General features: G+C 29.5%; 1 protein-coding gene across 1 annotated transcript; it reads left to right on the plus strand.

Moving 5' to 3' along the window:
- The first annotated feature begins 494 nt into the window (after positions 1 to 494).
- On the plus strand, positions 495 to 5,622 carry LOC136976408 (uncharacterized). The gene is made up of 4 exons (XM_067271673.1): positions 495 to 750; positions 3,821 to 3,940; positions 4,969 to 5,061; positions 5,125 to 5,622. The coding sequence occupies exons 1-4, from the start codon at positions 690 to 692 to the stop codon at positions 5,382 to 5,384; spliced, it is 534 nt and encodes a 177-aa protein (XP_067127774.1). The 5' UTR covers positions 495 to 689; the 3' UTR covers positions 5,385 to 5,622.
- The last annotated feature ends 6,962 nt before the right edge of the window (positions 5,623 to 12,584 follow it).

Below are 12,584 nucleotides of genomic sequence, written 5' to 3' on the forward strand. Positions count from 1 at the left end.
TACGTCAAGTAAAATATGATATTCCTATCACCTGTTACCGAAAAGACACGAAACAGAATACGTGACTTTTGCTACAACGATCACCGAAATGTCGTGCCGAGTTGGACAGAGTTATATAAAAAGAGTGACTGTTGAAAAGAAAAGAATAAACAATGTTTAGAAAAAGGAATGGTCAATAATTCGAACATTTAATAAACAGACAAAATAATGTAATCATTGCATTCTTGTCGGAAACAGCTTGAACGAACTCAAAGCTTCAATTGCCCGTAACTTTTAATACATCAATATTATATACGTATATAAATGCTTCAGTATCTTGCCTTTTTCTGCAGAATCCAAAATTACACTTTTCCGTTTGAAATTTCAAAGTTGCCCCCGTCCCTCTATGAAAGGCGGCGAGGAGCGACATAATTCTGTCATTATCACGAAAAGATCCTTTGAAATAAAAAAATAAATAAATAAAAAGGACGGTTCGCATCGGTCAAGTGTTTTCCAATTATTAGCTTGTACCACTGTACAGAACACCCTGTAAATATAAATGAAATTTTTCTTGTTTATTGAGATGGCGCTAGAGATCAGCTGATTCATAAAATTACTTTCGTTTGTTTACGTTTTTAGTAGATGAATGTTTTGCGTGAAAATATTTATACTTTCGCCAATATTCAATCGATAAAGCAGATTTATTCGTAATGAATTCTATTAATTGTAAGAATTTAATATTTCTCGTTTTCTTGTCCACTGTAAGCGAAGGTAAGTAATTAATTGTAATCGCATTATTAATTTTTAACACAGTTTTTTTTTTTAATTTTATGTTAACGAGGAAATTAAAATTATAAAATCGTTTAATATGAATAATGTTACGGCCAGACACCTTATTGATTGACATGTAATGCCGACGGAATTCATAGCCTCAATTACAACAGCTTATTTGCTGCAAATAATATGTATAAAATGTTAAATTATATACGCGAATGAGATATTGTAAGTAAAATAATACTTAATAATACAACTTTTTTATTTAATCAAAAATAATTTTATCTGAAGTGAACTTCAGCTTTCTGTTTCAAGAAAATGTAATTTTCATACTCTTATTATAAGTAATTATGATATTAGCTTTATATTTATAATTGAAAATATGAATTGTGGTTAAGACGTTTCTTTATAACTTAATCTTTGTAAAGTTTATCGGCAGAATATAGTAGAACTCAGATTATCTGAGTCCCGATTAACCTGGGTTCTGTATTATCTGAAGAGAACTTGTTAAAGAATACATTACTTTTCTTACATTATAATTCATAACATCTTTGTAATGAATGCACTGAGTGGGTAAATTGTGTATTTCTAATGTTGATGGTACTGCAAATGGCTGATGCTGAGGTTATGGTGGAACATTGTAGCAAAGAAGGGAGGAACTGCTATATATGAAACTTCTAAAAGACTTTCTAAAAAAAGTTTCAAGCAATAACAAGTGCATGAAACTTTCTTTAGAACAGTAAAATGATTTGTTTTTGTTACCTTTTATCATTTAACTTCAATGTGAGACAAACTACTCATATTAAGGTGTAACTATAATAATACACATTTTTATTCTTGAAAGTACTGTACAAATTAGCTGTATAATAAGTGATGCAGAAAATGATTTTTTCATGTGATAAATTGAGTAAGGTGTAAAAGTGTCACCATATAAATCTTTTATAATTGTATTTTGAAATTGGAAATGTCTGTGACCATTTTATCCAAATTTTCAGTTATCCAAGGTAGAATTGGTCAACATTTTATCTTGGATAATTGAAATTTTACTGTATATTCAGCCAGAAATGAACGGATTGACAAAAGAAAATAAAGTAAAATGGGTACAGATAATGGGAGTTGGTAAATTAATATTAAGAGCAAAAAGTATAACATTTCATAAAGCAACAGGTATAAGGTTATTTTCCAGTGGAGTGCAGTGACATTTGATAATAGGGAAGCTGTTTCCATAAACATTATAAACAAATACTGAAAATGACAAAAATAAACAAACTGTTTATTTTAATTATAAAATAGATACATTAACATGAAACAAAGATATAAGAACTTGTTTATAAAAATAATCGCACAATATGTATTTATGTTTTAGAAAATACAAGAGAAGCGGCATTTCCACAGCTTCCATGGACTGCACGCCACTGTTATTTTGAGTACTGTACATTATTTACTGAAAGAAATGTTGGGCAAATAGTCCTATTCAAAATGTATATCTTCTTTATCTTTGCCTTTTTCCATGTTTATATGGGGTCAGCATTTCCTTCTCTAATATGTTTCCTCCATTTCTTCCTTGATAGGAAGAAATGGAATGAAAACATTAAAACTTTAACTTCATATATATTCTATATATGAAGTTAAAATAAAGTTGCACATCTTGTTGGTCTATGGAATGTTGTCCTTTTTAATCTTAAAAATAAATTAACATAATTTTTGTAAATTCTGTTTTTTTATTCTGAAAATTTTCATAAATTTTGCAAATAAATCAAATTCTTAGATACAAAATTTGTTTTGTTTAGGTTTTGTAATTTGCAAAAAATCTTTGCATTGTTTAAATCTTTTTTTATTGATTTTATAAAAAAAATTCAAAATTTTTATAAGTTTATATTCAAATATCTAAAATTAATAAATTAATCTGTCATTATAATAATGAAATGGTACAGAATTTTATATATTTTTGAATGATAAATTTAACTTTGTGAATAGATACAACTTCATGTCATTCATCATTTATATATATATATATATATATATATATATATATATATAATATATAGTTTAGTTTAGAAAACTTCGTACTATTCTAATTACTAGAGTAGATTTAAATTTCTGGCCAAATATGCTTTTGCATACTATGTTATTCAAAATAAAATTTATCTTATTGTATAGAAATAAAATATAGCTGTTGGAGAAGCTTGATCAGATTAACTTGCAAGAAAAAATATATAATTAATATTAGGCATAATAAATCTACATCAGACTTAACATAATGATAAATTATAAAATTTTTATTATCAATTATGATATCCTATTTTTGTTTTAGTATAAATAGATTAATATCAAATGTCTAGTCATCTGTTTATGGCAAATGTAAACATTGATATTTGTCTATGAACAGTAAAAGCTCAACTGATAATTTAATTCTTTTAGCAAAAGATTGAGCATAATTGTATAAAAATGTTATTAATATAAATAGAAGTTATGTAGTATCTTTTAAAACAATTTGTTAGATTGAACAGATATAATTATATAAATTTATTTTAGGGCTTGTTATAGAGGGGGTTCTTATTTGTCCTGTTGGACATTACTCACGGCCATTACTCATAGTAATTCATAATAAATAAATAAATGTAAATTATTTCTCTAAGCCATTAATATGATAAAATTAACATTTGTGAAAAGATTTATATTAACCAAACAACTTAATAACTTTGTCTTTTTTCTAAAATTTATAGTTGCTATTAGTAATAATTGAAGTTCTCGGAGACATATAGTACTAAAATGTAAAACATACAGTAAAATGAAAAATTTCAAAATGATGAGATGATGGCCACATCTATCGGCAATGTTTGGAGAGCAAAAATATTAACACACAACTGTTCATACAATTTTAGAACTTTTTCGAACATTCAAACTCAGTTACCTCAGAGATTCTGACAGCACTATATGTCCCTGAGTGCTTCAATTATTTAATATTATGAATTATATCTTAAAATTAATTTTGTTATACAGTATAATGTGAGTATACTATAATAAATATTTTACATTAACTTTTTTATTTTTTCATTTAATATAGCATTTGGTGTCTACAATTATTCAATATTTGCTTTTGATGAAACTGGATGCAGCTGTTATAAATATACTTGTGGCTGTTGTGCCCATTTAGAAGTACCAAAGATTTATTTGAATGATACAGGTAATTTGAATAAATTTATAATTGATTCATTATAGTTTACAATATATTTGTAAAACTACAGTTATTTTTTCATATTGTTTCCTTTCATTCATGACATAGTAGTTTTTATGTTATAAATAAAAATGAATTTAACTAATTAAAAATAAATAAATAACTGAAAACTAAATGTTTTATATTTACATACAAAAATCTGAATAAGCAATTTTCTGAATTTTTAACTTTGAGAAATTCCTTTACTTTTTGGATAAAATATAATGCAATTTAATAGAGTATATAAAATTTTGTCACAAATTATTCTCTAGATTGCTACAATATACAAAAACATTCAAAAGTTGTTACCACATTAAATTATCAATAATCTTATTAATGTCTTTTAGTTTAGATTAGTTTAGTTTGTATTAAAATAAATTTTAAAATTTTCATATTTAATTATTTATCTTAATTACAGTAGAAGATGTCTATTTTCTATTATTAACAATTGATTTTCTCACCCATATTAAAAATAAGACATTAAACAACATATATTAAGATATGTCATATATAAAAGAAAATTGAAATAAATTAACAAAAATTTTATTGAATGAAGTTGAAACTGATGATAATATATATATATATATATATTTTAATAACAACTGAAAACTGAATTTAAAAAATGATATATATATATATTCAGTTGTTAGGGAATTTACAACTGCCATAATGTTATATTTTTTTTCAATAAGTATCTCATTGTTGCATTGAAATTAAAAAACAAATACTCTTCTTAGTATTGTTTAATGCTTTTAAAATTCTCAGAAATAAAAGTGATCATATTAGATAAGTACATGTTGAGATATCTTATTTTGTTGTTAATTAATTCTTTTATTAAAAAAAAACATAAAATATTCAAAGTTGAAATTTGAAATTATAAAATATTTAGTCATTTGAAAAATAAAATTTTAGATGGAATCTTAACCCATATTATATATTTCACTTTGCATATCGTATTAATAATCATCTATTTTTCTATATATGTATATTCTATTTAGGTTGTGTAAATCTCACTTATCTTCCAAATGATTATGGATTATCATTTACTGTCACTATTGATAACAAAACCATTTACAATGAAACCATTTCAGGTAAGTTTTAAAAATTAAAATATGAAGTAATTTAATTTTTAACATTAATATCTATATTGGTAGTTCACAATCCACCACCAATTTGTTTTGGAGTACCATATCTAAAGGAGTATGCAGACATCTGCATTCGATTTTATGATCTACAAGTTTCTAAACACAAGTTACATGGCTGTGTAGAACTGGAAGCTCGGCTTCACGAGGTGATCTTAGCAACGTATAAATTGGGTTGTTTTAATTTAGGGCATGGTTCTTTTTCACTACCAAAAAAACCATCCAGGAAAAAGACTATTTTTGTTCCAAAAATTTCTAAACTTATGCTATAAAGTATATATTTGAGAATTAAGAAACAACAATATACTGTAGATTTCTTATATTTGTTTAAATATATATTGTTTAATTATGTTTAATGTAAAATAATAATTCATTATAATTGTTAAAACAAATAATGAAAATAGTCTTGATTACATGAAATCACTCTACTGATTACAGAATATGGAATATGATCACAAAAGTTTTTAAAACATTTTATTTGTAATGATTATGACATTTTTTCTTCAAAAGTTATTTTTGTTTGGATAACAATCATTATTTTTTAAAATATCTATTGCATTGTCAGCTTAAATGCCTGAATTAATATTAAAATGATTGATAGTTCAGAGTTAAATAAATAAATAAATACTGAATAAATAAAGCATCACTACTTGATGTGATAATTTATAAATTTTAGTAAAAAAGCAGTGTTTAAAAGAGAATATCCATCCTCTTTTAAGTTACAGGCAGTTACTTCTGAGAAAACCACTTAAGTTAAATTTATATAGTTTAGTTGTAGTGAAATTGAAATGAATTATTTTGACTTTTTAGTACAATAAGTTGTAACAAGTGAAAGAAATTTAATATAAATGAAGATGCTTTTATGATTGAAAAATGACATTTTAATTTCTGACGTTAATAAATTATACTGTATGTTGAAATTTATTAATATACTCAATATTTTTTTTAGAAAATTGTTTTATTACAAAATATTTTTATTTGTAACATTTTTAATTGGTAGAGATTGATTATAGTAATACTGCAAATAGGAAACTAATAGTGATTGTATATTTTTACTTTTATATATTTTTATATTAATTAATGATTAATGAAAATACAGTATTATACTCAAATTCATTAATTTGCAAACTTGAAACACTAGAACAAATTATTTTTTAATGAAGTTTTGAAATGAATGTATTTAAAGCACTTAAATGTAAGTAATTTAAGATTTTTACAAATATTTGATGTTTTATTGTAGTATCGTTTGTATATTTATAAATAAATAAGTATACATTACAAAGTCAATCTGTTCTTTAAATAATTTCAATTGTCGTCGATAAATTGCTTAGAAATACGTGTCCTAAAATGATTTTCATTATCTTTTTTTAGCAGTGGCGTGCCGTCATTGGAAGCGATGGAAGCGCCGATTCCACCTTCCAATGACCTTCCCTTGTATTTTATAAAATATAAATTTTCATATTTTAACATACTTTGAATTAATTAAAATTAATATTTTATTATAACTGCATTATGTATCTTTTACAAATTTCTATACTACATGTGAAAAAAAATGATAAGATTGCTATTGTATATTCGAATAATTCGGTGGCGGAAGGAATGTCGAAACCGGGTCAGTTTCTAATCAGCCAGATTATATAGGCATTAGCACATGCAGTTTACAGAGCACCAACCTCACCCGGTTTAGCTGGTAGAAGCGACACACGCGTACGGAGTCCAACTTTATAACCTGGACCGGTTCTGAGCTGTTAGCCGCCTGCTAGATATTCGGCCACCCTCGCCCGATTATGTGAATCATGAGCAGACTAGATCAACGGCGGGCAACCCGCGGGCCAGCTACGGCTGGCGAAAAGTTTCTATCCGGCTTGCGAGATCTTTAATAGATTATTAAATTGGAAAAATAACTAATTAATAGTTATTTTTCCAATTCTTTGTAATTTTCGAAAACGATAAGAGAAATAAATGTAGTAATTAACTTTTTATTTATTTATTTCATATTTGCAGACTAAAAAAATTACGAGTCACAAGAAGGCGTCAATTAACTACTACGGCGCGGAAAAAAACGTAAAATTTATTCTGGCCCATGTTATAAAAAGGGTTGCCCACCCTAGACTAGATTTATAACAACCCAACCGATAGGAGTTTACTGGCACGTTTTTATGATAGTTCTGTATAGTTGACAGGAGTTTTAAAAAACTCCATTAAAATATTTGATATATTTATTCCGCGTTTATTCTGCTCTCTCATCTTATATTACCGGTTTCAATGTTAAACCGGTGATACTACGATTTGGTATGTCCCATCTGTAAGGGGATGCAGAAAAAACATGTACAATTCTAGTACAGTGTTAAAAATTAACTGTTACTTTGGCAGCATCATTTACAACCAAATTTAATGAATGAGACGCACAAGGTACAAAAAAGCTCTAGAATTTATTTTCCTTAAATTTACGATCTAAGTATCCATTGTCAAAAACATTTATCTTTCCAATGTTTTCCCAAGACCACAGATATTCAAGTACAAAGTAACTGGTTTCGACTTATTTCTACTTAAGAAGTAATTAAATAATTAAGAGATCAGGGAATGGGGACATAAATAAAACCCTGTTGAAAGAGCCAGAATTTTACTTAAACAAAAGCTTGACCGAACCAATCACTCGCTCAGTACAGTGGGGAACTGATTTCCATGCACACCTGGTATTAAAACGAATTAGTTAGAAAACGAATGACTATTAAGTTTAACATAGTTAGATTTTTACAGCTACGGTGAGAAACGTTTAAAATTTACAACAGCCCTGTGGCGTCCTTTGAGATATACTAGTGATGCGACAAAAGAGGCAATTGACATTGACCGGTATCGGCACCCTCGGGATTTGGCACGCACACACTCACTACACACCTACCTGGACCGTCACTAGTTCCATCCATTAGCTACTCGTATCAAGATATTTGACTAAGTGGATTGTTTTAAGATTTAAAAAGTAAAGACTATTTTATGTTATTTTTATGTACGTTTCTTTACAAAGCTATATTTTAATTATAATTTTCTTTAAAAGTATATTAATACAATCGAACAATACATTGTACCAGGTATGTATATCCACCGCACATTTTATTTCACCGAGTAAGTTTTTATAATTTATTTTTAATTTTAGCCCTTATATCGTGGCTAGTGATTCAGAATGTAATTGTGATATTAAAAATACATTTAGAGAAGTCTACAGTTTTTACTGGCTTATCGAACAAATGAATGCGAATGGACCCTAGACCAGTGATTCTTAACAGGGGGCCGCGGCCCCTGGGGGTCCATAAGAAGTTTGCCGGGGGCTGCCAAATTATGCAAAATTTCCTTCAGAATATAATAAAAAGAAAATTGATGTATAATCCGAATATCGTATTGAAAAGTGAAATAAGAAAAATAAAGTACCTATATAGAAATTTTATTTATTTATTTTGTATTTCTTCCTACATACAACTTTGTTAGTACAGAAGAAATAAATGTAAATATGCTACTTACACCGCAGTATTTACTTCTTTTATTCCAAAGCAATTTTAAGAAACTATTAATGCTTGGAATTTTAAAAATAATTAGGAAAAATAGTAGGCTTTGAAAATTTAAATATTTTTGCAAAAGTTATGCAAAATCCTTACGACAAGTGGGCGTTTTAGTTTTAGTTTAGTTTTAGCATCGACATTGGATCGATTTATCGACATGTTTCTTATTTTATTTTCTGTTAAAAATTAATGAGTTTTCATGTTTAATTGTGAAGTTTGAATATAACATTAATAATGATAATAAATAGATAATGAAATAATAAAGTTATGATTTACATTTATTATATAAAAAATAAAGCAATAATAAAAAAATCAATTTATTATAGATAAATTATCAAATTATCAAATATAAATTATTATTAAAAAATGGGGGTCACAAAAAAATTATGAAATATTTGGTGGGCGGCGAGTATAAAAAGGTTAAGAACCACTGCCCTAGACCATCACTGACGCGCAATTAACTGATTACCCCTGGAAGTCGGCTTCTTACAGAAACACAGCTTCCCTGTCATCAAATGTCACGGCACGCCACTGATCCTTAATAACTACCCAAAACATTTATTAACGAATTGGCATGCACAATACTATAAACATAGATTTAATATAAAAAATAAAAAAGATACTAATTACAAAACTTTTCCTTACGTTACTAAAAATATAGGCCTATATAATAATTGTTCTAAATTCCTTAAAAAGGATAATATAGTTTTGGCCCCATCTTTGACCAATAAAATATCACAGCAAATACATAAGGTAACAAACCAAAGTAATATTAATAAATGGGAAAAAACGGAATTAGTTTACAAAATTAATTGTAATTGCCAGTGGCGTGCCGTGACATGTGATGATAGGGAAGCTGTGTTTCTGTAAAAAGCCGACTTCCAGGGGCTATCGGTTAATTGCGCGTCAGTAATGGTCTAGGGTCCATTCGTATGTGCGTGGTGGCGGAAGAGACAAAGACAACAAGTATCTGACAAAAACCGTTCATTTTAACATAAATAAACATACACTATATACGAAATTTTGTTTGCTTTAGGACAATCAATTGTTCGGACGTCCTGGGCATCGATGTGGTTCTTCGATGGTCGATCGAAGGTCGCCCCGGGACAGTGGCGTTGACAAGTCTGCAAGGCACGGGGAGACTTTGTCCGTTAGAGTCGGGGACACGGTCTACGAGTAAGTCCGAAGTGGCACGGGTTACAGGTTGGCACAATAGACGAGAAACAGTTTTTTTTTTTTTTTTGCGCATTTACACACGGCGTTTTGGTTATTCGGAACGTTAACCGAGTGCCAGGTGTCCTCGATTGTCCGAGATTATATCAATCTCCGTTCTTTCTTTTATCCATTTCAATTGGTCGTTCTCCCTGAATTACGCTTCCCGAGTGGTTGGTCCCTTGTTACTAAACGTAACAAGACTCTTACCTGGAGCGCGAGAAAAGTCAAAATCGAAGATGAATTCGATCTTTCACCGATCATAGGACGACTTCCTTCCGCGATTTATGGTTTCTGCCTGGCAGTTTGATATAAACAATGGGTGTTCGACTACAAACGACTTTTACCTATGTTTTTTTAAACGAATAAATTTTTCTCTAAATTAACCGTTTTTTCGCGTCTTTCGTCACGGGTTAGACCCGTCCGGTACATCACATTCCATAAAAGTTTTAAACAAATACTGGAAATGATAAAAATAAACAATTTATGTATTTTAGTTCTAAAATACAAATAATACATACATAATACAAATTGATATGATACAAACAATGATAAAAAAACTTGTTTTATTAATTTTTTATAAACTAACTCTATTCGGCGATTTTTTCGGCAAAGTCGTTAATTACTTTAGCATAAAAGTCGCTGGTCGTCGACTCCATCGACGTATTTGAAAGCTCTTTTTCTATCGAAAGCAACGCTAGCGGCCACAATATTCCTCCGACCGAGTGTTCTGGCCAATGTATGAATTTGCTTCGTGGTCGAAAAACTGCGCTCAACAGACGCACTGGTAGATGGTACCATAAAAATTAATGATATTAAATCATATAATTCTTTTAGTACGCCTTTATTCGGATCGACATTAATTATAATACTTTATATGTCTAAGAGTTACTTGTCGATATAGTCCGGACACGAATATAAATATTGCGATTCACTACGTAATTTAGGTAAATCAAAAAATTTTCCATAAAATTTACTTAATTTAAAGAATTAAAACACGCTTGGAAAAATTGTTTTTCGTAATATTAAAATTATTAACATCTAAAAGTGATAAAAATTCTAGATTTTCTGTCAATATGATTACAGTATAATTAAAAGAAAATTATAATTAAATATAACTTTGCGAAGAAATGTACATAAAAATAACATTGAATACTCTTTACTTTTTAAATTTTAAACAATTCACTTACAAGTTAGTCAGATAGCTCCCTACCAGTGGCTAAGGGATAGAATCGTTGGAAGCGTTAAGGAGGATGCACACATGCGGCGCGGCAAGGAAAAGCGGTGACGCAAACGCGTCTTCGCCGCGCGGCAGCACGACCACACAAGCGGCAATCCGTTTACATTTCGGCGCATGCGTTCAGTATTCAAGATGGCGAACGATATCGACACTCCGCTATCCACGTGTTTACAAATTTTGTTTTGTACGGCTCGTTTTATTTAGCTAGAAGATTTCGTCGAAGATTCGAATGAATATTTTGGATTAGAGATATCGTATTGGCAAGAATCTTGCCGAGATATTTTGTTGGATCGATAAAGAACTGATGTACAAAATAGGCTTATTCTTCGATTAAGATCTCTCGATAAAGAATACTATTTCGAGTAAGATTCGGTTGTTTTGTTCTTTGAATTAAATAATATATGATTACTGTATCTGTGTAGAATTTGTGTTAAATTTATTATTCTTTCCTCTTTATTCTGATGTTAGTTATCTCGGTTAACCACGTCGAACTTTCCGCTATTAAAACACCACGTGATTGTATTTTCTCACGTGACTGCCAGACGAAATGTTATTGGCTGATAGAAACGCGTCTTGGCGGCGGCCGCCGCGAAAGATAGAATTCGACCAACTTTCGCGGCATGAGAAAAGCGGCACGAAATAGACCTCTGCGGCGAGAAAAAGTGACGTCATTCTGCCGCTTTTCCTTGCCGCGCCGCATGTGTGCATCCGGCTTTACACTTGTGTAGTTTCCACCAGCTAAATCGGCCGAGGTTGGTGCTCTGTAAAGCGCATGCGCCAATGCCCTCTGGCTGCTTTACACCATTCAGTTATTCTCGTCGTGAAAGCTGTCTCGTAAGCGCTTCCATTCCGCCACTGACATTCGTATATACAATAGCAATCTTATCTTTTTTTTCACGTGTAGTATAGAAATTTGTAATAAGATAGATAATGCAGTTATAATAAAATATTAATTTTAATTAATTCAAAGTACGTTAAAATATGAAAATTTATATTTTAGAAAATACAAGGAAAGCGGCGCTTCCATCGCTTCCAATGACGGCACGCCACTGTTAAGGATAAATTTGTAGTCTAAATTATTTAATTCAGCTTTGCATTCACTCTGTTTACTCGTTCTTGTATATATTTTCTTTAAGTCCATCATATATGTATTCTTTCTTATAGTATCTGGGATACACGAATAATAACTAATCGTTTTATTTACGTTAGATAGTTTTTTTTTATATGTTTTAAATAAGAAATTCTCTTTTTCTTTTATTATAGTTATGTCCAAAAAATTAAATTAAAATTAACGGAATTGTTTTCTGTGTCCATTATAAGCCCCTCTAACTCGGGCTGAGAGGAGGGGATGGTCGTTCGAATTTACGAAAGTCCGAATTAGCGGGGTATTTTCTCCGATGACATGTAAACAAGAAGGTTCAGTAATTTAGTACAATCAGCTCTAGGCAGATGTGTTACCGAGCCAC

This window comes from Centruroides vittatus, unplaced genomic scaffold, assembly GCF_030686945.1.
Source record: "Centruroides vittatus isolate TY-2023 unplaced genomic scaffold, ASM3068694v2 contig_400, whole genome shotgun sequence".
Classification (NCBI taxonomy): Eukaryota; Metazoa; Arthropoda; class Arachnida; order Scorpiones; family Buthidae; genus Centruroides; species Centruroides vittatus.